The 27,194-nt window shown below is 53.4% G+C and overlaps 3 protein-coding genes and 1 long non-coding RNA gene across 4 annotated transcripts; 2 read left to right on the top strand and 2 right to left on the bottom strand.

Annotated features, from left to right (window-relative positions):
- Nucleotides 1-13,905: 13,905 nt before the first annotated feature.
- RPS29 (ribosomal protein S29) lies at nt 13,906-14,512 on the bottom strand. The gene is made up of 3 exons (XM_066997433.1): nt 14,338-14,512; nt 14,110-14,209; nt 13,906-14,030 (listed from the first exon to the last, which is right to left on the bottom strand). The coding sequence occupies exons 1-3, from the start codon at nt 14,397-14,399 to the stop codon at nt 14,022-14,024; spliced, it is 171 nt and encodes a 56-aa protein (XP_066853534.1). The 5' UTR covers nt 14,400-14,512; the 3' UTR covers nt 13,906-14,021.
- Nucleotides 14,513-14,665: 153 nt separating this feature from the next.
- On the bottom strand, nt 14,666-16,900 carry LOC136790876 (uncharacterized). The gene is made up of 2 exons (XR_010831687.1): nt 16,810-16,900; nt 14,666-15,278 (listed from the first exon to the last, which is right to left on the bottom strand). It is a non-coding gene; the product is annotated as an uncharacterized lncRNA (long non-coding RNA).
- LRR1 (leucine rich repeat protein 1) lies at nt 16,660-24,233 on the top strand. The gene is made up of 4 exons (XM_048066043.2): nt 16,660-16,854; nt 16,960-17,058; nt 20,718-21,445; nt 23,810-24,233. The coding sequence occupies exons 1-4, from the start codon at nt 16,675-16,677 to the stop codon at nt 24,069-24,071; spliced, it is 1,269 nt and encodes a 422-aa protein (XP_047922000.1). The 5' UTR covers nt 16,660-16,674; the 3' UTR covers nt 24,072-24,233.
- Nucleotides 24,234-24,575: 342 nt separating this feature from the next.
- On the top strand, nt 24,576-26,540 carry MGAT2 (alpha-1,6-mannosyl-glycoprotein 2-beta-N-acetylglucosaminyltransferase). Its single transcript, XM_013198219.3, has one exon. It carries the CDS (start codon nt 24,644-24,646, stop codon nt 25,985-25,987), a length of 1,344 nt encoding a protein of 447 aa, XP_013053673.3. The 5' UTR covers nt 24,576-24,643; the 3' UTR covers nt 25,988-26,540.
- Nucleotides 26,541-27,194: the final 654 nt, after the last annotated feature.

Here is a 27,194-nt window from a genome sequence, read left to right as displayed (position 1 = left end):
TCTAAACATGATGAAGTTTCATTGTTCATTAAAACTTCTGCAATGAGGAGTCCCCAGAGCGATCAAATAATGGCTTTTAAAAGCACTGCATCTTTATGATGCTTTAATGTGATGCTTTAAATGATTGTTGGGAGATGAATCGAGTGCACGGGGGCAGTGGATTTCCGCATTGTGAACAGTATGATGCTGTAAATGTTGGAAAAAATGGACAGATCCATAGGGCTGAAGATCAAGAAGAGCTCATCCACCTCCCTGGCCACAATCTATTTCATCATATCATTCCCATGATGTCTGACCTGACTTGATAACCTTCTAGGCATTTCTTTCCTTTGTTAGTACAACTGCATAAATACTTTGTGTTTATGTACTTTATGTAATAATATTTGTATTTTGTATTTATGTATATTATGTAATTTATGTATTTATGTATATTATGTAATACTCTGTACAACTTTGTTAGTACAACTGCATAAATAAAATCAGCAGTGCAGAACAAACTTCAAACCCTGATTCCTGTGTCTACACCAGATACAGCACATGGCTCTTCCAAAGGAGCTCACACCCGCCAGGGCACCCAGCCCAGGTCCCCCCCTCCAGCTCTGCTCACTGGTCCTTTCCCCGCATTTATGAGCTGACTGTTGCTGCTGGACCAAAAAAAAAAAAAAAATCTGTTACTGACAACCTTCTGGTTTTCTCAGAACATTTTTTAGGTAGTTTATTCCCACATTGGTTTTCCCATCTGGTTTGTCATCTCCCGGTTGATGCTGGCTCAGCACAACCATCCTCATCTGTGCTGCTTCCAGCACGCCTGGAGACAGCTTCCCCGGTGCCCTTTGCTCTCCATTTCAGCCTTTCAAATTGTGTTTGCATCATTCTTTTATCCTGATTTTTAGTAATCAAGCTTATTGTCTACTTCATATATGCATCTTTTTTGACTAAGACCAATGAAGATTTCTTCGAGCAGTTGTCCATATTCCTCAGCACCTTCCCCAGAATGTCCCACCTGCCATTCCCCACAGATGCTACACTTTGTCTCCTGGAAAGACATCATTTTTAGTTCAGGCTCTTCTTTCTTTCATTCCACAGGGACTTTCGGTCAACTGGCTTTTCATCTTATTTAAGCCAGCTCACCCCTTCCAGCTAGGCAAAGTCCACAAGCTCACTTTTTTCCAGTCACTTATTCCACCTCCCATTATACACATTAAAATAAATATAATAATTATTATAATTATTATTATAATAAATAAATAAATAAATCCAGTTTCTAACCACTCGCAGTTCTGGTATTTCTCAGCTGGCACCCTACCACATAGGGGTTTGCACCAACTGGATCTGTGATGGTTTGCTGTTTGTGTTTGCCCAAAAACACAAGACATGGAGACTCCTGAACTAGCACATGTCCATCAGCTGTATGAGTTGTGTATAACACAATAAAAAGAGAACTGAAGCTACTGCTTGTTCAGAAAGAAAAAACCCTAGTGCCATGGATCAGCAACACAAGATCGTAGCTACCATAGTAGCACATACGGGTAAAAAAAAAAAAGAAAAAAGGGCCAGTGGTCCAACAGCCTTCTTGACCAAGAGGTGTCCCCTAACCATGGTGCCTCATTACCGTGCCAGAAGACCACAGCGCTGGGGCCCTTTCACTCTGCTTTAGGAGGCACCACCTTCTGCTCAAGGAGTCCGAGCAGTGAACGCTTTGTCCTGGGAGCAGCTCACAGGCACGTCGGAAGCCGCGTGGATCCTGGAGCCTCTTGTGCACAACAAACAACAACTTTCAATACCTCTTGTTCAAAATCAACAGCCGAGCTTCAAAACTCAGCCATGTCCTTTTGGGTTATCATTGTGCTTCAAATACTGCCAGGGCAGTCGACTTCTAGACTTCAACGTCCAGACGGAGAGATGGCTTCTGCTCAGCCCGGGTTATTTTGGATGCTGCATTTTGGCCAAGGATCTACGTTGTGTTCTCTTTGCTCGCCGTGGGGATGCGATAGCCCAGGCATGCAGCCAGCACAGTCATGCCCTAGCATCACATCTTGACATCCCCCTGGAGGGGACAGCACATCCTATCGCCGTGGGCTCTCATTTCGGAGTTCACAGGAGCCAAGTGCCCATCTCAGGTCTGCCCGTGCTCGTCACTGCGGGAAATCTGAAGACTCATTGCCTCTTCTCCACTGGGAGAGAGCCTGCCCCTGAGAGCATGGGCAAAGGAAAAGGCAGCCAGCGCAGCGGCTGACAGAATAACTAGCTGGAGAGACAACTAAGTGGACAACTTTAAGATGTATAAATTATCATCACTTGCTCCAGTGCAGTTCTAAAAAAAAAAAATCAATCTTTATAGTTGGAAAATGTCAGTAGCTTATTTAATTTATGACAAAAGCAAAGACAAGAGGAGAATAGCATAGAAGATTACACTTGCTGAGTGCGATGCTCTCCTGTAATGTAATGAAATGAGTTAAGAGCAAAGTGAATTAGTGCTACAGGCTGACCTCATCCCACTAATCCCGGAGCAGTAAGAAATGAAAGGTTGCATTCGCCAGCTTGGTTTTCAAGGTCAGCAAGGAACAAAGTGTCCGGTCTCCTCTCCCTCTGATTTTAGCATTAACCGAGCAGCTGGCTCTGATCCTTGTCATTTATCCTAATAAGGAGAGCGTCGGGTGTCATTGGTAGGTGGGTAACTCCTTTGGGAGCGAGGAGGGCATGAGAACAAGGGGCATCACACCAACTTCCACACTCCAGCACATGGCTGTACCTCGACACATGGTTCTTTGCACCCAGAGATCGATGGGACCGCAGCAAACGGTGGCTCACCCCGACGTGTCCTGGCTGCAATGCTCTTGGACTGATCCTGAGGTGGCCACCATCAACCCTGCTCTCAGCTCCTGAATGATTCCTATCTCCCTCTTGTACCTTGGCTCAGGAAAGCTGAGGATGCTTTAAACTGAGTTTTGTCCCAAAACTGCCACTTTGACGGTGGCAGGCAGCCACCTGCTGCGCTGGCTCTGCAGCAGTGAGCTCGTCCTCGGCACGGAGCGGTGGCACGAGGCTAAAGGAGCACGAGGACGGGTACCGCGGCTCTTCTGGGGACATAAATTCACTGCATCAGGCTGCTGTGGGCCTTGATGGGGCCAGAGCTGGAGAAGCTTTCTCACAGAGAAACACTGAAGTATGTGGCATTGTCTGCTGGAGGACGGACACCCCGATGGAGGCTGAGCTGCAGGGAACAGGGCAGAGGCAGCAGCTCGCTCCACGAGGCACACGGAGGAGCCGCTCTTCTCCCATGTTCACAACCATAACTATCGATCTTGTTGAGTTACGCCTGAGCTGCGATTGAAGAGGAAGAGAAGAGGGGGAAATCATTCCAAAGTCAGTGAGAGCACTGCTTCTGAGGAAGAAAACCACCGGACGCACTGAGCAGAGCCACGTCCTCCCAGAACGTGCAACAGCATCAGGTTCTCGACGGGATTAGGCTGGGTAAATCACCAGCAGGTGTGGTCCCATTTACAGCTGATGGGGACCAGGCACTGACCCCCAGCCCTGAACGCTCCCCATTCATCCCACAGATCCAAAGAAGTGTCCCTGGAAAAAAACTGGTGGGAGCAGAGCCCAGGACGAGCATTCCTGCAAGTAGGGACATCTTGCTCTGCTAACAGAGCCCACGTCTGAGCCTGCTTTAAGCAGGACATGGGGTCAGGTTTGGGTACGAGGCCTGCCAGATCTGCTGGCACTTTGCCCCAAAGAAAGGCCACCAAAATCTTCAGGCCCAGCTGGGTTTGGAAGCTGTGTCCTCCTCCTTGAAGAAGGAAATGGGTGGCTGGCCAAACTCCCAGCAGGAAACCAGTGGCTTCAGTGCAGCTAAGATTTAATTTAATGGCAAAACTCATTATGTGAAGGAGGCTAGAGCCCCAGGCAGCCATCATTTGAACTACAAAGTGCAAATAACTTTTATTATCAGGGGCTTTGCTTGGCTTGGATGAGCAATCAGGCCTCTATGCCCTTTGGAAACTTCTTAAATCCCCAGATGTCTGCAGCTAATCCCATGGGATCGCCAGCACAACTCTTCAAAGCCTGAGACAATGCAAACTGCTAATGCCTGAGCATGCCTGGAGAAATTCAGAGGCTTCACTGAGAAGCCTCTCAAGGAGCTCAGCTAATCCGTACCCATCTGCTGTCAGTGGGTCCAAAGGCCGTGGAGATTTGCAGTAAGACCTCCTGCCACACTCGGACCATTGCAAGAGCTCAGGACATGGAAGGAGGTTACCTTGGCTCCGCTGCTTTGTGTGAGTACAGCCTGGACAACGTGAAAGTGTCCAGGGACACCTTGTGTCATGAAGACCAAGGGCAAAGTAAAGTCAGACCTCAGCAGGCAAAGCGTGATGCGCACCCTGGCTGGAGGCAAGGCAAAGAAGTCCAGACACAATTTTCCCTAAAACAAAAGTTTTAAGCCCAATCTTCACATTACAACACAACTCCCTTGTGCAGACCAGTGAAAAGTGGGGTTTGAAAATTTTTGGTAGAGCTTCTGCCCCAAAAATGCTTCTTTTGCTCACTACCTGTCCGAGCAGCCCTGACCTTTGGCAATGTGAGGTTTCAGGCTGCAGCTCTAGAAATGCCACCGCTGCTTCTCCTTCACAGGTTTCCATTAATCATTTCCTCCCTTCACATGTGGCATAATCAACGGGGACAAGTCCACCATCCCTCTAACTGATTCCTATTACTCCTCGTTACACCCTTTGTTCCCTCCTCGGCTCCCCGTGTGCCGTGAGATGCTGAGCCCCCCGCCGGAGCCGTCCTTCGGCTGTCTCTGCAGGGACAGCCCGAGCTGGGCCATCAATTAGCCGGAGCCAGACTGCTGGCTCGGATACCTTCTCAGAGCAGCCTTAATTTTGATTAATATCTCTTCACGACTTCGAAACCATATAGGCATGATTCTCTACCCAGCCATGCTTGTTAAAACCATAAATCAATCTCTACCCATCCCTCTAGATGCGCCGAGACCTTTCCTGCTGCAACTGCGGAGAGTTATTTACTGGGTCCGCTCCATCCCTCTGCGGAGAATAAATCCACCCACCAAAGCCAGAAGGCCAGAAACGTGTGCTTATTTTAGAGTAATTAAAAGTTGCCTCCTGTGGACAGCAGGCCTGTGAACAGCTCTATTGCTGCCGCCGCGGCTGGGAGCGAGCGCAGCAGAGCCCGTGTGCTTCCCCGGTCCGCTGCTCGCCCCGGCACCCCCAGCCTCTGTCATCAGTCCCTGAAGGGGCACACGCACACGTGTGAGTGCACACACGCACTTCTTTGTGTCATAGGGGTCGCAGCTTCAGGCACCAGGCAGCTCGGGTCACCCAAAGGCAGGTGTCACAGCTCACGGCCTCATTTCAGAGCACCACATCCCTCTGGTTTACGGCGTCCGGATACTCAAAGCCCTGCCCGGTTCCACCCACACGATCCCGGGGCAACTCTCAGCCCTCTGGGAGGAAAGCACTGGGGAAATAACATTTCCTTCTGTATTTTTTCTTATATTCTCTTTTCCTTCACCCCAGCCTGGTGCACGGGTGTGGGGGTCCCCTCCTCACTTCAGTCACCCAGCGGACTCTCAGCCGGCAGCGTAGGGAAAAGCTTTTAGGGTGGAAACCTGCAAGTGGGAGAGAGCTCATCGTTTTGCTGTGTATTGTGACCCACAACACCGGCAGGGTTAAGATAAAACGACACTGCTCTGTAATAAAAGATCCAAGGGTGATTTGTCAGTTCTCCCCTCCTTATCCCAGAAATGGGGGTTTCAGCCAAGTCCTCGATCTGTCCTCAAGCCAGAGAAGGCCGGGTTTGTGTTGCAGCGGGACTGATACAGAGGACAAACGTTAGGACATTAGGACAAACCCTGATTTCCTCCCACAGCCCCACAGCAAGGGGACTTGGTAAGCCACAAAGCCCCATGCCAATGGGATTCACCTACAGTCACCTGCAGGGGGGATGTGTTTCTGGATGTGTGATCCTAAAATATGCTCTCCTTTCCTGCTAATTGTATTTTAGTTATTAATTGTATTAATAAGCTTGTTATTACAAGTTGTATTAATTAGCTGTAACTTCATGTGTCACCTCACATAGGGGAAACATCACCATGTGCATGTGATCATTCAAGTCCAAACCAAATGCTCCCCAAAAATACAGAAATGTGCAAATCCCCACAAAACCCACCGTAAGTGAGACCCACACGGCTGTGTCCAAGAACACCCAGACCTGTGGGACCCACCTTGTCCCACAGAGTTTTTGGGAAGGACAAGACACAGGAGGTGGCCCAAATCCAAGCAAGCCCAGCACAGCGCCAAGTCCTTCAGCTGGGACAGATGCTTCAGAGCAAGGAGCTGGGCATTGATTTTGTGCCACCACCCTTACATCGAGCACTGGGAGAGAGCAGAGGAAACATAACCAAGTTTTACAGCCGATGCGAGCGCAGCAGTGCTGCAGACAAGATGCTGTAAACTCCGGGTATAACTCCAGGGGATTTTCTGCTCTTCTGAGCCACAGACCATCTATTTGCCGGGGTTTATATAGTGCTTGCCTGGGGTATACACAATCAAAGCAGTGATAAACAACGCCTGCACATGCACAAAAAGATTTGTGTCTGTGTTCCTAGATCCTCGAGAAAAACAGCTGAGCAAGGAGCTGCCCTGAGCAAAGCTGCGCCCCAGGCAGGGGCTGGGTTTCGCCCGCTGCTCCGAGCAGGGTCACGTTTATCGTTGTTGCACTGGAGTTAGCAGAAAAGCGAGAAGTAATTAAGCCATCAGAAGGCACCACAGACACGGCAGGATCCCAGGTGTTTGGTTAGGAAGGGATTTCTGCAGTGTGTGTGAAATCCTAGTTAAAATTCACACATTTCCTACACTAAGTCCCAGCTCTGCAGATGGGTATTGCCGGCACAGAAGGATGATGGAGACGTGCAGGACAGAGTGCAGCACAGAGGCACTGAATAAGCAAAACCCTTACTGCAAAGCACAAACCTGGCCAGCAGGCAGGATTTTGGCTGCCTGTTTGTACCCACACAGGATCACCACCGCCTTCAGCCAGGCAGCCGGCACTGCAGAGGGAGAGCACGGGCAGCTTCAGCCTCTCGTAGGATGCAAGATAAGGCAAAATTCATTTTGTAAACAGGGAATAACCACATTGCTCAGCCCTGCCCAGCACCACGGGTAGCTGGGTTTGGTGGTCGCATCCTGGGGACCTCACTGGGGTGGGACAGACAGGGCACTTCAGTGGGGCAGCAGCAGCTGATGGCCACTGCCTCTGTCCCCAGGGGCACAGCTCTGGCTGGAAAATCACAGGTGGGGGCACAAATGTCGTGAGCACAGGGCGATGCTCTGTGATTTTTGGCAGCTCCTCTGCTGACCACCACCCTGGGACAGGCGGCACCACGTGCTGCCCACCCCAGTGCCACCAGCCCAGCAGGCAGGTTTCCCTTTAGGGTGTGTAAAACCCTCTGCTCCCCAAGCCACCAGCACAGCCCCACGCAGAGCGCCCACGATCCCTCAAGACACAAATACAACTTCCAACCTCTCGTGCTTGGGGACTCACCCTATTTAAAAGTCTCCTGGGCTTTAAAGCAGCGAGGCAGTGAGACACGGAGTTAACTCAGCACGATGTTATTTAAGACAATGCTGAGCATTTGGGGCAGTGAAGTGCTATTCTACCTGACCTGGCCTCAAAACGACCAAGATATTTGGGAACAGCGGCAGCAGCTCTGCTGCGTTTGGACCTGGCACGCCGATAGTCAGTGCCATTAAAGGACATAAATATACAGAGGCTATTTGAACTGAAATTATAATAATAAAACACTGCTCAGCCAGCCAATGTCTGGAATACAGTAAAAATCCTGCTGGCGGAGAAGATGTCAATTTGATTTTTAAGTTTGTTTAAAGCAGTTTTAACACTAAACAAGTAAACATTTATAACTGAATAAATAGTTTTCAGTTTAGTCAAGGAGCATTCAGTGGATGTTGGCATAAATATTCAGTTATGGAAATTATTTGATTGAAATAGATTTTACATGCCATAAATAAACATTGTCTGCGACGAACACGCACTCCCAACAAGCAGCGCGAATTAGAGAGCCACTGATGCCTAATGCTGGTCTTTGAGAATGTTTTATTTAGAAGCACTTCTGCTCGCCGTGCCGCGAGCCAGATCCCATCTGGCCGGCCTTTTCCAGGCCTTTGTCTCGCCATGCCACGAAGTGCTCAGAGCAGGGACGTGGTGGGGGTGCTGTACCCCATGGCACAGGGGCTCCTCCAGGCACTGGGATGGGGCAGGGGCAGCAGAGGAACCAAAATCCATAAACCAAGGGCCGTCGGTACCCGAGTGTCACTGCAGAGCATGCCTGCGGGGTCAGCCTGCTTGGTGTTGGCCATCTGCAGAAATCAGGGTGGGAAATGTGTGCGTTTTACCCAAATCTGCTGGGGCTATGGCTGAGCACTGGTGTAGGAGCGATGCTCGCCCCTAAGTAGAGAGCATGCAGAAGAGCAACATCCTAGCACTTAAGCACATTAAGTGACACACAGGTGGGAGCTGAGACTTTATCAAAATCTATTTATGAACGAATGGTCCCAAATTCAGGAGTGGTGCTGGCCCAGACAGGCACCCCTCTGCACAACCTCTTGCAGTGACAAATGAGCTCAGGAGAAAGACAGCGACGACCCGACTGGGGATAAAGCGTGCTTCCTTGCTTTGGGTAGGTTTTTAACCTTCCTCTCCAAAATGACAGCAAGTGCAGGACCAGAGCACGAGGCTGGCAGCGAAGCACTTGTATATGTTTTGGTTTTGTGAAGCGATCCTGCCCAGGTATCAGTGAGATCAGGTTCATCCTGGAAACCGGGTCAGCTGGCTGCAGACAAAAACGGAAGGGGAAAAAAAAAAAAAAAAAAGAGAAAAAGACAAGAATTGAAAACTCGGTTCTGATGTCACAGTAAGAAAAGAAGAGAGTTTCTGGCCACCCTTGGCAGCCAGGCTGTGCAAAGCTGCCGCAGCAGCGATACCGCGGGCTGACTGTGCCATCTAGCTTCTGCACCCAGGCACGGGCGGCTGCGCTGCGCTCGCTGCAGTGACCACTCCATCCATGGTGTGTGGGGCTGCAGACCCCCAGCTCCCTCCTGGTCTGGCAGATGGACAGGACACGGGGCAGGACCCTGCCGCTGGGTGCCCTGCTCGTGGTGGTCAGCTCCTGCTGGACCTGGCATCCCTGCGCTCTTTTCCTGGTCGACCCCTGTGCCATCTCCCCGTGTCCACCAGACCCGGGAGCCCATGGTGCTGAACGTCACATGAAGCACACTTTTGGAGCAGCGGTTCCCACCCTGAGCCTGCTCGACATGACCTCAGCCAAACACCCCATTCCTTCGCAAAAATCCCCAAAACTCCCCGGCCCCTTTCCCCCTGCCTGCGGGGGCAGTGGCTCAGCGCACTCCGCTCCGAGCATCACCTGCTGCCCACGTGTGCCGGAACAAACTGCTCCTGCAGAAATTCAGGAATGTCACTTTTGGGAATACCTACAGCCCTGGGCAAGCTGCTGTCCTCGTCCCAACAGGGTGCACCTGGCGTTCTTCCCACCATACTAGCGCATCTTTAATCACCAGCAGAAGAGGAAGGTTCAGCCGTTTCTAATAAGAGAGCCATCACTCCATTAACGGTGAAAATGCCGCTGACCTGTCAGGTCGGGATCTCTGCAGCTCTCTGGTGGCCTCTGCTGACACCAGAGCATCCCCCAGATCTCCCTGCACACAGGGCAAGGAATTGGATCCAGCCGAGGTGACAGGGAGTCCCTTGCCGGGCCTGGCACTCATCCCGAGATGCTGCAAACAAGACAACAGCCCGAAGAACACCCCCGGCCTGTTCCCACATCCACCCACCACCGTAAAACCGGTCTGTTGGTTGAAGACCAGCTCCACACGCGGGCTGGGAATCCATGCAGGAGGGCATCGAGGCACATGGGCTTCCACAGCACCTGCGCTGCTGCGGCCAGCCTGAAGGAATTGCACTGCTTCCTACCCAAGCATACCAAGCAGATTCATTTTTTCTAGCCTCAGGGCAAGTTCGAAAGATGGTGTTCTACCTAAACCTTTGCAAATTCCTCTCGGAGCCTCTGGTAATCACAGATTTTATCTGGTGCGTAATCCAGCGCAATTTAGTGTTTCTTCCTACAGTCCAAACCCCACATAAACTGTATTTCAGCAATTAGAGGTTCATCTCTTTCAAAGTAAAGGTATCAGTGTCTCCTGTGTGGCTTCAAATAGGCAACATTATTTCCCCACAGAAAAACACATATTAGTTGTTTGCTATTAAAGCAGAGTCCTTGAAGAGTACTTTGATTTTGCCTGTTCTTTAGGGGAATCAGCAGCTCTTTATAAATCATTTTGCTTCCAAATAAATTTGAGCTTCACATCTGTGCGCCTGCAGAGCCCGTAACCATCAGCTTTAGGAAGAAAAAAAAAATGCAATTTTCACAATGAGCTCATGAAATTCAAGGTTTTGGCACCTAGTGTTCTCTGTATATTGGGCAATAAATACCTAGCTAAGGCAGAAGTAAGGTAAAGAGGTGTTGCAGTTCCTACTACACCACCTTCCCACTAGACTTAAAAGATGGGAGCAGTAGAACAGGAAAATGGCAGGACCGTTTAAGGCGTTTACAAAATTACCAAGTGACAATTTAGGTGTTTTAATGTGTGCAGAGTAATTCAAAAACATCTTTCACTTTTGTTTTCACGTAGGAAGCTCCTTTTCAATTGGATTCCTTAGCTATTTGGTACGGAGCGTTTTTATTACGATTTTCCATCATGCAGCTAACCCTGAGCACTGGGCTGCCGGGCCCAGAGCCCCGGCATAACTCAGTGCTGTGCCCCACCACCCACACAGGGCAGAGAAAAGAGGTGCCCAAGGGCATCTCAGCACCTGGAGGGAGCTTTGCTCAGGGGACAGGGGCTGATCCACAGCTGCCAAATGGACTTGAGTGTCTCTCTGCAGCTCTGAGCTCTCAGACTTGCACCTTGGCCGGTACCATTTTGCATCTTCACCTACACCGCGTTTGACTGAAATTTTACACTATGTCAGGTGCGTATGACATGATGACGGAATTAAAACGAGAAGCATCTTTCACAGTAAGAAGAGATGTGTCTGGATACGCAGCCCCAGCGGCTGGCAATGTCAGTAAATTTTCTTTAACATCATTCCTTGGCAGAGGTTTGGTGTCAGGGTGCTGCTCCATCACCATGCGGAGGGGTTTGTGCCCCAGGACGTGGTCAGGTTGGTAACTGCTTTGAACGGACCATGTCGGCCCAAAGCAACCTGCTGAGAAAGCAGCTTTTACACCACAGCTCCCAGCTGGGGGCCCAAGAGCAGAGGCCACTAACAGCAGCAAAGCTGGCCGTTTTCTTGCTTTCTTGAAACAGAACAAATCTAAGATCGTAGCATTAGCTAAAATAACGTTTAACAAAAGACTTACCCTTCCAATGAGTCCCCTTGACATAAGAAATTCAGTAATCGGTTAGAAAAAAACAGCTAGCGGTTTCTGATTATCAGAGCCACGTTGAAGCCAAACAAATGCACCCCGTAGGATTCACCTGTGTCTTAGCTGAAACTGGAAAATCAATCACCAGAGGAACTTCTTTTTTTAGCATACAAACTGAGCTTTACACTGGGAAGTTTCCAGCCCAGATCCTGGGATTTCATCATTCCTGGCTCAAAGAGCAGGATGAGCCCCGCAGCACGCTCTGGCTGTTCCTTGTCCACCCAACCCAGGCCTTCAGCAGCAGAGCTGAGCCATCAGAGCCTGCAGGGTGACCCAGGACCCACATCCCTGTGTTGTAGGATCTGCAAAAAGGAACCGCTCGCTCCTATTTCAGCGCTCTTCTTGCCCCACACTGCCTCAAGGCTCCCCCATCTCTGGGTCTCCACTTTGACCGCTCTCAGGACTCTTCCTGCCCCCCCAGCCCTTCCCAGCTTATGGTTACAGCTACCTTTCAATTTTTCTATCAGGCCTTAACTATTAATTGATCTTGGTTAGTATCCCTCATCTACCCATTCCTCCCGTCATTCACTGAAGGTTTAGTCCCCTTGCAATGAAGATAACTCTTCAGATAATAGCAATACCTTCTTCTGGGGAACAAATGTGCTAACCCAGCTGGTTGCTTTAACTCACTTTTGGTGTTACTTGCCAAGTATTGAAGCAAGTTTCAAACTAGTTTCAGATAATTCCTAAACCACTGGCACCGACTAACCACTGCAGCACATGCTGCTGTGCCAGTTTAACTGGACAGTTAGGAAAAAAGTAGACAAGCTCCACGCTGCTGCTGGTGCCAGCCTGCAGCTTCACCCCCACAGCCCTTCAGCTTTTGCTGTAAACACACCTGAGATCCCTGCGCAGCTTCCCGCAGGTTCCTCGTGGGAAGTTTGACATTAAAGCTCACCAAAGGCCACCAGCTGTGACACCAGGCATGCCTGTTTGCTTGACAGGTCTGTGCTGAGCTCATCCCCACAGCATCTATCAGATTTCTCTGTGCTTCCATCACTGCAGAAACCTGAAGAGGAGCTGTGACAGGACGCAGCCACGCTTCAGCTCCGAGAGGTACTCACAGAGGATAAGGATCCGGGTACACTGCCCTGTGCACCTCAGGAGCGAGGCTTTAACACATGGAATAGATGCTCCAGCCACCGGCACTAAAATTTGTTCCCACTCCCCCCCAAACCCTACCCTAATTTGTTCCGTGTCATTTAATAGCCACTAGACTAAAAAAAAAAAAAAAGGCAAGGATTCCCAAACTAAATTCAGAGCACCCAATAGCAAGTGCTCCATTTGCCATTTCAGGTATAATTAGACTTGACTGGTCAGTAATCTCATGCAAAGTAACTTCAGGAGCAATGGTTAAAAAAACAACCTGGATAGGACAGCCCCAACAGACGCTTTTAATCCCCTTAAATGTAAATAAAAGGCGTAACTGCAGGCCTCTGACATGCCTGAGTGCTCCTTAGCCCAACAATATCAGAATCTTCAGGTGGCTGGATACTTCAGAACACACCAGATGAAGCAAAAAATGTGTGGATCCAACCATATATAAGCCCCTATTAATTCAGCTCCTTAATTCAGTGTGAGGATGCTCAGCCCAGCAAGTATCTGCCCTGCCCACAGGCTATTTCTGGCTCAAGACCTACCCACTGTTACCCCTCTGCTGCTGTTCTGATGGTAACTGTTAATTCCCCGCTGCTTCCCACACCCTGAAGCCTTAGACCTTTTATGATAGTGGCACTCAGGCAGTTACAGCTCTGCACTGCAGTACCAAATCATGAGCCCTTGGTGCACAGCATGCCAACCTGTCACCCCAGGAACCCCAGTGGTGCTGCCAGCAGCCTGCTGGACCATTCGCTCACTCACCAGTCATTTCAAGTGGCCCATACCACAGCCCCCCTTGCAAATCTGAGCAGAGGCAAGTTTTTTCTAGAGAGGGGAACCCTACCCTCACCAAACATTGTGTATGAACAGTGATAATAAATTTTTGGCACAATCAGTAGCATTTACATGACTCAAGGACACCCCTCCACTTCTAAATTACCTAGATGGGGTACACATAAGTGCTCCCACTGCATGTAAGAGAACATACCAACCCAAACCAGTGGTGCACTACCCAAAGAGCACATGGATTTAAGAGTAAATTGGCAGAGGGAGTCACTAAGCAGCTAAGAACAGGCAGGCTGCTGCCTCCAGGCTCAAAGACAGGAGCATCAGCACTCTTGAGACCACATGGTTTTGTGGGGGTAAAGTCAGGACACCAGTGCAGGATCATACAGGCCTGTCCCCAGTACAGTACCTCCAGAAGAGACCCAGTAACAGAACACAAGGCATTATAACTGTCACAGAAATCAAGTGCACACACATTAGATGGGCAGGGAGACCATTTATTGAGTAAAGCTGCGCTGAGATGCTGCAGGTGGATCAGGGAGGCCCGGGTAAGCCGCAGGAGCATCTGGCGTCAGCCGCATCCTCCCAGCGCTCAATCCAGCTACGAGAGGACAAGAAAGCCGTGAGACATCAGCGGGAAAAGGCACACAATCCCCTCTCCGCCCAGCCCCAGCGCTCACCTTGATGAAGCCGATGTCCTTGGCGTACTGGCGGAAGCACTGCCGGCACATGTTCAGCCCGTATTTACGGATCAGGCCGTGGCGGTTGGAGCACACGCGGCTGTGAGGGGAAGAGAGAGCGAGAAAGCAGTCAGGGCGCGTAATGGCGGCGGAGGGCGGGGAGGAAGGGAAGGAGGGGGGCAGATACAGGGGCCCGAGGACCCCAGCCACCCGCGGACGCGCTCTGACCAGGACCGCGATCCCTGCCCGAACTTCCTGGGGTGGCTCCAGTAGAGCTGCTGGTGCCCCATGCTGCCCGCTGCGCGCCCGCCTGACAGAGGAAGATGGCGGCGGGCGCCTGCGCTAATCAACCCCGCGCCGCCTCCCGGCGTGCCCCGCGCCTCCTCCCCCCTCTCACTCCCCCCCTCACGAAATGGCGGCGGGCGCCTGCGCAGAGAGCGCCCCGCTCTCCCCCCTCCCCTCCCGGGCGTGACGTCAGCGGCAGGCAGGAGTGGAGTAGCGGCGGCGCAGGGCAGCGGTGGCCGGGCGCGGTGGCGCACGCCTGTAGTCCCAGCTGCTCGGGAGGCTGAGCCCGCCGGATCGCTTGAGCCCAGGAGTTCTGGGCTGCAGTGCGCTATGCCGAGCGGGCGTCCGCGCTAAGGCCGGCATCAATATGGTGAGCCCCGGGGAGCCGGGGCACACCAGGTTGCCTAAGGAGGGGTGAACCGGCCCAGGTCGGAAACGGAGCAGGTCAAAACTCCCGTGCCGGTCAGTAGCGGGATCGCGCCCGTGAATAGCCACTGCAGCGTAGCCTGGGCAACACAGAGAGACGCGGGCTCCCTTTTGCCTCCCCCACAGGCAATATTTTGCCCCAGGAGCCCCCCGAAAGCTGCCAGAAGCCCCCCGAGCACCGGCGCCCACACCGCCTCCTGCTGGACGTGCACGGACATGGCACCGCCATGCTGCCCGGAGGAGGCGCTGCGGAGCGGGCGGCGGCGCTGCGGCTGGCGAATTAGCGTTTAATCTGAGGGAAAAATTTCTTCGGAAGAAATTCATCGCAAGTCTCCTGTTCTTTAGGAAGCCGGAGCCGGCACTAGAACGCAGGTGGCAGGCGGCAGCCAGGTTGGAGGAGGAAGCCCGCAGGAAGTTATCTGGCCCTCCACTGAGGTGGTGTTTGGTCACTGCCGTCGCTGCAGGGCAGAGCTCGATGGAGCATGTCGCCTCACTCCCGTGTCCTCAGCTCCCTCATGTCCCCTCACGCCCACCGTGTGCCCAGCTCCCCCCACATACCCTCACACCCACCATGTCCTCCGTTCCCCATCTCCCCTCACACCTGCCAGATCCCCAGTTCCCTCCATGTCCTCTCACAACTCCCATGTCCTCAGTTCCCTCTATGTCCCCTCACAACTGCTGCCCCCCAGCTCCTCCGCACCCCCTCACACCTGCCATGTTCTCAGTTCCCTGCCTCCCCTCACACCCACCACATCCCCTGCTCCATCCACGTCCCATCACGCTCTCCATGCCCCCAGCTCACCCCTGTCCCCTCACACCCCTCAGTTCCCTCCATGTCCCCTCGCACCTGCCATGCCCCCAGCTCCCCCCACGTCCCCTCACACCCACCACGTCCTCCGTTCCCCATCTCCCCTCACGTGTGCCAGGTCCCCAGTTCCATGTCCCCTCACACCCACTGTGCAACCAGCTCCCCCATGCCCCTTCAATACTCCCCAGCTCCCGCTGTGTCCCCTCACACTTGCTACGTCCCCTGTTCCATCCAAGTCCCCTCACACCCACTGTGAACCCCGCTCACCCGTGCCCTCTCACCCCTGCCGTGTCCCCAGCTCCCCCATGCCCCTTCACACCCCCAGCTCCCTCCATGTACCCTCACACTCACTGTCCCCAGTTTCCTCCATGTCCCCCACACCCGCTGTCCCCTCAGCTCCTCCACACCTCCTCACACCTGCCATGTTCTCAGTTCCCTGCCTCCCCTCACACCCACCACATCCCCTGCTCCATCCACGTCCCACCACACTCGCTATGTACCCAGCTCCCCCGTGTCCCCTCACACCCGCTGTCCCCCAGCTCCTCCGCACCCCCTCACACCTGCCATGTCCTCAGTTCCCTGCCTCCCCTCACACCCACCACATCCCCTGCTCCATCCACGTCCCATCACGCTCTCCATGCCCCCAGCTCCCCCGTGTCCCCTCACACCCCTCAGTTCCCTCCATGTCCCCTCCATGTCCCCTCACACCTGCCATGTCCCCAGCTCCCCCCACGTCCCCTCACACCCACCGCGTCCTCCGTTCCCCATCTCCCCTCACACCTGCCATGTCCCCAGCTCCCCCACGTCCCCTCACACCCCCAGCTCCCTCCGTGTCCCCTCACACCGCCGTCCCCTCAGCTCCCCCGCGTCCCCCCTCACCCCGGCCGCGCCGGCCGCCACCCGCAGGCGGCGCCCGCTCCCGGTGCCGCCGCTGCGCTCCCCGCCGTGCCGGTAACGCCTCCCTCCCGTCCCTCCCTTCCTTTCCTTTCCCTTCCCGCCCGGGAGCCTTTCCGCCCGCTCTCCCCAGGGCCGGCAGGACGGCGGCGATGCGGCTGCAGTGCGAGGTGGAGGTGGTCAGCCGGCTCCTGCCCTCCTGCGGGCTGCGGGGCCGCGGCCGCGGCACCAGGGCGCTGCTGTCGCTCGGCCGCCCGCCCGGCGGGGCTCGGGGCGGCTCCGTGTACCTCATGGTGTGCACGGCGCGGGACCGGGGCGGCGCTCGCTACAAGGTGCGGGGCTCGGTTCCCCTCCCTCGGTCCCCTTCCCTCCTCCTCCTCCTCCTCCTCCTCCTCCTTCCCTCGTCCCGCCGCTGAGCGCCCGCTGTCCCCCCGCAGGTGCAGGAGAACGTCGAGCGGTTCTTCACCCGCTTCGTGGAGGAGGGCAAGGCCACCGTGCGCCTCCGGGAGCCCGCCGTGGATATCTGCCTCAGCAAGGTGGGTGCGGGACGGACACAGCCCCCGGACCCGGCCCCGGCTGGGGCAGAAGGGGCAGCGCAGGGCCCCCAGCCCTGGGAAGCTGCGCCCTGCTGGGCCCTGTCCTGATCCTCCTTCCTTCTGCCCCTGTGGGAGAAACTGGAGGGGTAGGAAAGCCCCCTCTTCCCATTAGGTCCCATGCCTGTTAGTTCTCGTGCCTTTATTTTGAGAGAAACTTTTCACCTGCCTCATCCCGCTTCTTGGGCTCTGGCTGCAGGTCCTGTGGAGCAGGGAATTGACCAAGTCTTCCTGATTAAAAACTGGGGAACGTGCTCGTGTTGGGGGCACGCAGCATGCCCGCTGCCGTTCTCAAGCTGGGACGCATTCGGTGGGTCAGCAGTACGGTCACCGCCGGGCCTTGGTGCCTAGCTGAAAGCAGAACTCACCAACGTGTCCACGGCCGGTTCAAGGGGCACCTGGAAGACGTAAACATGTTTTTATTGATGCTGAACCCATCCCCCCAAAACCACCACGTTAGCATTTAGTATTTATGCTGTTGTTTGTTTTATGTAGCTGTTTCACTAATCTTTATTAGCCTCGTTGTAGGAAAGGAAAGCAGGACAGATTTTCAAAACCTTGGAGTTAGGCTGTGTAAATAAAAGCTAAAAGGATTGATTTATTACTTGGAAAATCATTCTGACTTTCTGTTTCAGCTGTGATTCTTTGACCTGAAGGAGATCAGTCAATAACTTCATGGTGTTGTACTGAGCAGCCATAATCATCACTGATTAAGCTTCTTTCTCCCAAGTAAAATGTTTTCTCAGAGGGGCTGAGGTGAGAGGCACGGGGTCTGTCCAAACTGCAGCTCCAGCAGGCACTGCCCCCAGTCTTGCCAGAGCGGAGCAGAGCTCAGGGCGGGCTGCAAGGTCTGCCTGAGAAACCAGGTAAATGAGTCCACGCTTGGGACTGTGGCTTCCTGGAAAGAAAACAAATATGACCCGACAAGAAAGAAAAAACACTTGTTTTACTGGAATTAAGACCAACGAGTGAATATGAGTAGGTATATATGTAAGTGGTAGCCTGAGATTTTGCAGCTAGTGGCACGGTGCTGTGATAATCTGGAAATACTTTGTGTGGGAGTGAAGGCCGTGGTGGTACAGAAAGCGGCCTCAGTCTGATGAGGAGAGTGGTTCACATTGCAGGGTCAAATATAAAAGAAGCAGTACTTATCTAAATTCAATAAAATTAATTTTTTCTTGCCAGAGGCAAACATGTGCAGCAAAAAAAAGTCACGCACGTTGCATTAGATCTAAAACATTCTTGTTTTACATCCTCTGAGCATTTCTACTGGAGTGTGAAAAGTTGGACAGTTTCTCAGAACAAAGGTACGAAAGCAGGCCTGGTGTAAGAGGATCTACTAGCGGTATAAAACTAGAGAGGAGAAAGCCTGTGTCTTAGTGCTGCAAGACCTGATTTAGAGCATTTATAGGGACTGTAAGAAAACTGCGTGCCACTGCAGGGAATAATTTCATTAAGAACTAAATCCGTTGTTTTCTTTATGGTAATGATGTTGTTAGGCTGAAAAGAATGTCTCTGCAGAATCTAATGAAGCAGGAGTTGGAATTTTGACCTTGTACAAAGCTCATCACAGCTGCTCCAAGGAAGCTAGATCCTCGCTTCCCACGTTGCACACAAGGCTCACCCTCATACTGTCAAGCTCCAGGAAAAAATACACTAAATTCTTCCAAAGCTAGTGATTCTGTATGTCCCTCCTTAAATGCTCTGAATCTGGAAACCCAATTTAAGATGGTTGGTTATTTTTCTATTTCTATCATTTTCTATCTCTGTTAGTCTTTTATAATTTTATTACAGAAAGGCTTCTGAACTCTCAAGACAGACAAAAGCTTTGTAGAACAAGATATTTCCAGGTACGACTGTGCTGACTGCATACAACTACAGCGTAACCCGCACTCTTTGTGCTCTGCCAGGTGGTGTGATTTGCTGTGTTCAGCCCCATCAAAAACTAAGTTGAGAAACAGCAGTCTGGAGCATTTAACCCTGGAGCAAAAATACTAAAGTCGCTGTGCTTCGTTGGTTTGTTTGTTTGTTTATTTTTCCCTTCAGCAGGCCTGTGCCTGCTGCACTGCATGCAAGGTCTGAAATCTGTGTAATCTCAGATCGCCTCGTCATCTCTCGTTTAACTCTGGACTTGTAAGGCAGAGCAAATTAATTTATTTTTCCGTCTTTTCTGTGGTCAAGAGTTCAGACTTGTGGCGGAAAATTGCTTCCTGAGCGCTTCCAGCTAATTCTTCGCTTTTTTTCACATATTTGTCTTAGAATTTTTTTCAACATATTCTTACAGGTTTACAGATACATTACCTTTATGTAGGTATTACAGCGGAAATTTGTTTTAAGGATCTGGAACACAAACTACTCTTTATTTTCAAGTCACATTAACGGTACAGTCGGCACTCCTGGATAACAAAGGCTTTTGCTGTGCAATTTCCCCATCCCTGGAGGATTTCACACCAGGAGTTAAGAGAACACATGTGCATGGGAAAATTGAGAAGACCGGTAATTAGGGTAGCAATGCAGTCAAATGCGTTTGACCTTTTTTTGCCTTTATTTGTATCGCGTGAACATCTAGAAGTCTCCGGGATCATCGCTCTGTTGTGCCGCACCCTGAGGAATTCGGTGTGGAGGGAGCAGGCTTCAGGTGCACAAGTGGGGTCCCAAGGCACGAGCGAGTTGCAGCTGGGAGCGGAGGGAGCGCAAACCTCTGAACTCTCAGTGCTGTGCCCAAACTCGCACGTTTGTTCTTCCCTGCAGTGAATGAGATGAACTGGGGCTGCACACGTGCATCATTTTTTTTTTATTTCAGAATTTCCTGTGTAGCTTAATGCCTGTCAGCTGCGTGCTGGCTTGAGAAGAGGCTTGCTAGAGAGCTTAGAAATGTTTGTTCACCTAGCGTTCCTAAAAGTCAGTGTCAGCACAACAAATGTATCACAGCTTTGCTGGTCTGTTTAAAACGGAGCTTATCTGATACTGCATTAATTTGACTGGGTCCCCTTACCGGCATTTTATAGTGTCCCACCTAAAGCAAAGCTGCTCTCTTATTTGCAAGAAGGGCTGCGAATAATTATCCTCTCGTTTGATGCTGGCACAGCCAAGCAGTGCTGCCTGTGGCCAGAAGCACTCGCTGAACCTGCCTTGAAGCTTTCCACCTTGCTTTACGTCAAATTCAACCTCAGCTTCCACCCTTAGCAGCTTTCAGAAGTAAATGCGTCAGACTTTAGGTCCCTGCTTTGCCTCTGTGTTTTCATTAACTGCCCTTTGGTCACGGTGCAGGCTAGGAACATCGCAGCGCGCCGGGCTCTTTTTCTGTACTTTGCATTCAGCTGTGAGGTCTGTGCTTTGTTCCTTTTCGGAGTGACACCACGGTTTGTTCGATCTGGATTATTCAGGGAGGTCGTAACTTCTCGTTCAGACTGCGTGCCGTTTGTTCTTAAATACCGCAAACAGCGCATGAACCGAACGAGCCTGAATTGTTTCCCTCTCCAGTTTCGCTGCCCTGCTGAGTTAGTGTCTCCTGATACGTGCACAAAATAGTTCAGAACGCTGTAGTAGAGATAAGTGCAAGAATAATAAACTTGTGATTCCATGCTTGTGTTTTTCTGTAGGCAAATGCCAGCAATTTAAAGAATTTCCTTTCAGCTGTGAGACTGGCTCACCAAGGGACCAACATCAGCGCTCTCCCGCTCTCAGCTCTGGTACCAGCGAAGACTTCAGAAGTTGAAAAGCCTAAAACAAAAATGATCATAACTTCCAAAAGGGACTACCCGCTCACCAAGAACTTCCCTTATTCCCTCGAACATCTCCAGGCCTCGTACTGCAAGCTTGCTCGGATCGACACGCGTGTGCTTTGCTTGAAGAAGCTCCGAAAACTCGACCTGAGTCATAACCACATTAAGCAGCTGCCCGCTACCATCGGTGACCTGGTCTTCCTTCAGGAGCTCAATTTGCACGACAATCACCTGGAGTCCTTCAGCAGCGCCCTGTGCAACTCCACCCTTCAGAAATCTCTCCAGTTCTTGGACCTCAGCCAAAACAAAATTAAAGCGCTTCCCATTCAGTTCTGCCAGCTGCGAGGACTTGTTAATTTGAAGCTGGATGACAATGAGCTGATCAGGTTGCCATTCAAGATCGGCCAGTTAGATCATCTGCGCTTTCTGTCGGCAGCTCGAAACAAACTTCCTTTCTTGCCCAGTGATTTTAGGAAACTCTGTCTTGAGAACTTGGATCTCTTTGGGAATCCTTTTGAACAGCCTAATCCTCTGGTTCCCAACATACAGCTGAAAATACCATTGACTTTATTAGAGTGTGCTGCGAGAGCTACCATAAATTACAGGTAAGAGTAGCATGGTGGGCACGCGTTTCGCCTACTCTGTCTCAAAGCTGTCAAGTCTAAATTTCCCTTGATTTGTTTTTTCCTGTTAGTGGCAATTGCTCTTCATGAAGTTAGAGCTGCGTTGAATCCCACTTGCAGTTTAATCCCGTTATTATACAGGGTAACACAGGTTCCTGTAGTGAAGTGGTGACGTGGAAGCATGTGGGGAAAGCTGTAGATGAAATGTTTTTTATCCCCAAAGTGGAGGCACTGTAAGGGAATATTCTTGTCCAACCATGGGTAAAAGAGAATCGGCCCTGTAAGCCTGAACCGCTTCCAGCTCTTTAGAGTTAGGAGCTCACAGTACAGTGGGTTTTGTGGCACGGATCGTGTTTTGTGTTGGGCTCTACCTTGGAAAGTGCTCTCAAACACGGTTGCCCTTCACCTTGTGCCGACACCGAAGGGCACTAGAGCCCCGTGGGAGGTCCGTGAGCCTGTAGCTGCCCCTTCCCGTGAGAGATCAGTGCTGGCAAGAGCTGCCCTCCACCACGCACCGTGGGGCTACAGACGTGGATCCGACTGCTTCGAACGGCACCCGGCAGGAGCTGAGAGGTGTTAGCAAGGTGCTGCAGGACGGCTGCTCAACCGCTGGGCCTCCTGCCTTCGCTTTCCTCGAGCTGTTCATTCCCGTCGGCGCTGGAGCGAGGATGTTCTGTCTTAGGCAGAGAAGCCCAGCTGGGAGGTAGTTTTAAAACTATTTAACACCAGGTCAGCATCATCCTCGCCAGGCTGCTGCCTGTGACAGGGTTTTCTCCTCTCTCCTCGCACCGCTCTGCCCACGTGCCTCTGCCTGTGATTCTTCCGGTAGCATCTGGTGCTACTCCCACCTTGTTTTTCTGGGTGGAAAAGGGAGCAAGAAGATGGAAGAGAGTCACGGGTACGGAAAGGTGGTGAGAGACAGCCGGGAAGTCCTCATAACTGCGTTCCTTGCCAATGCCTGCCTTGGGGATGGGGAGTGCCCCATAATCCCGGGTTAATTGCTCACAGGTCAGTGCTAAAGGTGTCCACAGGCATGCAGGGCACGCCCTGGAAACGAGCTGAGCAACCAAGCGCTCAGGCGCAAATCTCACCCACCCCTGACCTTGGTGGTGGTAAGGGTGCAAACTCCACGCTTCCTTATATAAACTGCAGGGGTTTTGCAGTTTCTGCTTTCTGCTCCAGGAGTCTCGGTAGGACGAGGGGCTCCCCGTGCCCGTGGGCCCGTGGTCCTCAGGTGACGGCGCTGGTCAGAGCAGGCCTGGCGCTGCAGCCACCCGCTGACACCGAGACTTCCAGGCATCCCCGCAGAGTAGCGCTTGGGGTCAGGAGGGTGGTTTGGGGTACTCGCTCCAGGGGGTTCTTAGCTGTCGTGGATTTGCTGGGCGTGAGGGATTACACACGCACACACACACACAGACACCCCAGACCTTGTCTGCCGTTAACAAAGAACAAGAAATGGGAGTGACGATAGGCTGCAAAAACCTTGCGAAGGGAAGAAAACTGAGGGAAGACACGAAAGCGAACGCTTGGACATCAATCCTCGTAGTGGCATTCTGAGCAAGCGCCAGAGCTGGGGTTACGTACGTCCCGACCAGAAGACAGGAAGTGCTGAAATTGAGATGGTGCCAAAAACAGAACCACAGGAGCCTCAGCTATGTGAGTGATGGCATGGAGAAGGCATTGGGGACGTGTAGGTGTAGCCTGGGTGTGAGTCACTCCTATTCCGCGAGTCGCGAGTGACGGCTGGGCACCGGTGGTTTCCACAGCTGGCAGGTAACAAAGCACTGCGGGGAAATTCCTCGCGCTGTACCCCAAACGCTGCCACTCGGCTGCGGATTTAAACAGAAGCGATTCCTGTTCTTGTCATCGAATGCCACTGAGACGGTGGAGGAAAAGAGCAGTACACGGGAGAACCCGAATTCATCGTCGGCGGTGCGATGCTGCTGTACAAAGGCTCTCTGTGCGCACATGGTGCTTGTGCCGCTGCCGCTTCTCCGTGTCGGAGCGGCGAGTAAATCGCGGTGCCTGGGCAGACCAGGGCTGAGCGTGGTGGTCTTCCCGGCTAACGCGCGGGAAGGGCAAGTGCTCACCCGTTCTTTTCTCAATCCTCTTTTTAATTCCCTCTTTCTGTCCAATTCCCTGGCACTGCCACGTGGGCTGCTGTGACCTGTGGGAATTCCCTGCTCTTGTTGGAGCGTTTTCTGGAGGTCAGATCCACAGTACCCAGGGGTGGTTGCCCGTTTTAGATGTGGGAAAGGTTTTTCTGACCGCTGCGTACGGCGCGTGTCACTGTCCGAGGCGGTTAACTGTGCAGTGAATTCACTTCTTACTCCTCTCGCCCAACAGACTCCCTTACGGTTGCCACCTCCTTCCCTCTCACCTCTGCGAAGACCTGGAGGTGGCTAAGACGTGCCAGTGCGGGGCCGCCTGCCTGAGCAGCTTCGTCCAGATCACGGTGACCATGAACCTGCACCACGTAGCTCACACCGTGGTCCTGGTGGACAACATGGGAGGCACGGAAGCGCCCATCGTCTGCTACTTCTGCTCCCTAGACTGCTATTCCGAGTTCCTGGACGACGTGTACCTGCAGGGCAGCTGCGACTACTGACGGGGCGGGGGCTCTGCCCCGTGCGGGGGGGACTCGGTGCTCGCCTCCCGCCCGCTTCGGTGCCGCGGCTGCAGCCCGCAGGTGCCGGCCTGGCGGGGAGGGAGCGCTGCCCGTCCGCCGCCGGGATTTCTGTGCTTGGAATAAAAAGGTGCTCGGCTTCAACCCTCCCGGTGTCCGCGTCCTTGTGCTTTGGCCGGGGGGGGGGGGGACCTGGGGGCGTCCTAGGACCGGGGTTGCCCAGGACCGGCGCGTCCCGGGGCCGCTCCTCGACGTCCCCACCGGCCCCAGGGATCCCCGGGGGCGTTGGGCACCGGGAGCCCCGCGCTGCGTGCGTTCGGTGCCCGGTGCCCCCGGTGGTGGTGCCGGTGCCGCCTCCCGGCGGAAGCGGCTCAGCAAATGGCGCCGGCGGCGGCCAATGAGGAGGCTCCGGCGGCGGGCCCGGCCGGGCGCCCTATGGCGGGCGGCGACGTGGGCGAGGGGGGCGGCGGCGGCGGCGCGCGCGGCCAGCGGGAGAGGAGGAGGCGGCGGCGGCGGCGGCGGCGGCGGCCGCCGGCGGCGGGAGGCGGAGGAGGATGAGGCTGCGGATCTACAAGCGCAAGGTGCTGCTGCTGGCGCTGGCGCTGGCGGCCTGCGCGCTGGTGCTGTGGAGCGGCGGGCGGCGGAGGCAGCAGCGGGGCGGCACCGGGGAACCGCCGCGGGCGAGCGAGCCGCCGCCGCCTCCTCCTCCGCCGCCGCCGCGCCGCCCCGCCGCCAACGCCTCGGCCTCGGCCGCCGCCGTCCCCCAGCTCGTGCCGCTGCCCGCCGAGAACGGGACGCGGAGCTACCGCTCGCTCGTCTACCGGCTCAACTTCGACCAGCCGCTGAGCAACGCGGGGCGCTTCCCGGCCCGGGCCCCCGGTGCCGGTGGCGGTGCCGCCGACGTGGTGCTGGTGGTGCAGGTGCACGATCGCGCCGAGCACCTGCGGCTGCTGCTCGAGTCGCTGCGGCGGGCGGCGGGCGTGGAGAACGTGCTGCTGGTGCTGAGCCACGACCTGTGGGCCGAGGAGCTGAACCGGCTGGCGGCCGGCGTGGACTTCTGCCCGGTGCTGCAGGTCTTCTTCCCCTTCAGCATCCAGCTCTACCCCCGCGAGTTCCCCGGGCACGACCCCCGCGACTGCCCCCGCGACGTGGGCAAGGCGGCGGCCCTGCGGCTGGGCTGCATCAACGCCGAGTACCCCGACTCCTTCGGGCACTACCGCGAGGCCCGCTTCTCGCAGACCAAGCACCACTGGTGGTGGAAGCTGCACTTCGTCTGGGAGCGGGTGCGGGCGCTGCGCGAGCACGCCGGGCCCGTCGTCTTCCTGGAGGAGGACCACTACCTGGCGCCCGACTTCTACCACGTCCTCAAAAAGCTGTGGGCGCTGCGCGAGCGCGAGTGCCCCGAGTGCCAGATCGTCTCGCTGGGCACCTACGGCCCCGTGCGCGGCGGCTTCGCCGGCCGCGCCGACAAGGTGGAGATGAAGACGTGGAAGTCCACCGAGCACAACATGGGCATGGCCTTCGGCAGAGACACCTACCAGAAGCTCATCGAGTGCACGGACGCCTTCTGCACCTACGATGACTACAACTGGGACTGGACTCTGCAGCACTTGACTGTCTCCTGTCTTCCAAAGTTCTGGAAAGTGCTGGTCCCCGAAATCCCCAGGATTTTCCACACGGGGGACTGTGGCATGCACCACAAGAAATCCTGCAGACCGTCCACCCAGAGTGCCAAAATCGACTCTCTCTTGAACAGCAACCGACAGTACCTGTTCCCCGAAGCCATGAGTATCAGTAAAAGGTACTCCATGGCACCCCTGTCCCCCCACGTGAAAAACGGAGGCTGGGGGGACATTCGGGACCACGAACTCTGTAAGAGTTACCGCAGACTTCAGTGAGGATCGCGCTCGCAGCCTTTTTCTTTCTGAATTGCTCCATACTGTCTTTTACAGGCGCACACATGTATAAAAGCATTTATGGGTTGGTTTCTGCTTTAATATGAATAAACGTTCTTGTAAAAGGCGTCCCACGATGGTCATCTTTCATGTTCGGCCACCAGCCTTTGGAGACGGGCGGCTTGCTGCCGCTGGGCCGCTCGGAGCAGCCTCGACACCCGTGCGCAGAAGGCGGCCGTCGCTGTCTTACTGGGAGGAGGAGGAGGAAACTCTTATTTAAGTGCATCTCTCCGGGTGCTCACAGCGCGTGGTTTTTGTTCCTTTTTCCCCCCGCCGTGTCCGACGCGCCCTCGGCGCAGCGTGGAAGGGGCAGCGCGTGGTGAGGAGCGAGTGGACTGAGCCTCCCCGCGGCCCTCGGTACCTGCGTCCCGGTTGGTTTGCGATGTGTTGATGAATATATGAAGGAAAAAAAAAAAAATCATTGTTTTTACTACAATGTAGATAAATATATACGATTTTTTTAGTTCTGCCAAAATAAAATCCGGTTGTTTTGTAATACCAGAGGAGTTCTTGATTATCCCGAAAAGCTCACGTCACCTGGTGTTGCTAGAAAGCCAGGACTGGGGCGGGAGGGTGCAGGAGGGTGGGTGTCCTTAGTCTGGAGAGCTGAACAGATGCCATCAGCTGTTCCAGGAGTGTGCATTTAACTTTATTACATTTTTAATGATGCTTACTAATTGAGTTAGAGTAGAGACACAAGTGTGCGATACCCGCACACTCTCATTTGCAACAACAACAAAAAAAAAAATGCACTTCCAGATTAGTGAGCCGCGTAAGGTGACCGGTGACAATTCTGCTGTGTGCTGGAAACGCACCGAAGTGGGGGCTGACAGCCACGAGTAACAGAGCAGCGCCGGTCCTTAACAGCGAGCACTTATTGGCCTGTTTTAAGTGTAACGGTACATCTGCTTTGATGGCACTTCACTGTAAAGCACAACTGGCAGCAGGAGCACATAAGGAGCTTTTTGTGGAACAGGAGAGTGTCAGCAGAAGCAAACATTCAGCTAAGGTGACAGACGAACAGGTAGATTTTATGCTGAGAGATTTGGAGGGAGGAAAAAAAAAACTTCCTTTTTTAATTAGCTAACAGGGGTTGGCGTTCTTATGACTCCAGCGATCACAGTTACTAATTGAATGGAAGGACTTGCAG

The sequence above is a fragment of the Anser cygnoides genome, chromosome 5 (assembly GCF_040182565.1).
Source record: "Anser cygnoides isolate HZ-2024a breed goose chromosome 5, Taihu_goose_T2T_genome, whole genome shotgun sequence".
NCBI classification, from domain to species: domain Eukaryota; kingdom Metazoa; phylum Chordata; class Aves; order Anseriformes; family Anatidae; genus Anser; species Anser cygnoides.
This window is presented reverse-complemented; position numbering and strand designations above follow the sequence as displayed.

Bases quoted from the DNA above. Each gene is read 5' to 3' on its own strand.
- RPS29 (XM_066997433.1), bottom strand. From the start codon at position 14,399: ATGGGGCACCAGCAGCTCTACTGGAGCCACCCCAGGAAGTTCGGGCAG. The intron at 14,210-14,337 runs GTCAGAGCGCGT...TTCCCCTCACAG, and splicing joins GGGCAGGGATCGCGGTCCTG to CCGCGTGTGCTCCAACCGCC.
- MGAT2 (XM_013198219.3), top strand. From the start codon at position 24,644: ATGAGGCTGCGGATCTACAAGCGCAAGGTGCTGCTGCTGGCGCTGGCG.
- LRR1 (XM_048066043.2), top strand. From the start codon at position 16,675: ATGCGGCTGCAGTGCGAGGTGGAGGTGGTCAGCCGGCTCCTGCCCTCC. The intron at 16,855-16,959 runs GTGCGGGGCTCG...GTCCCCCCGCAG, and splicing joins GGGGCGGCGCTCGCTACAAG to GTGCAGGAGAACGTCGAGCG. The intron at 21,446-23,809 runs GTAAGAGTAGCA...CTCGCCCAACAG, and splicing joins AGAGCTACCATAAATTACAG to ACTCCCTTACGGTTGCCACC.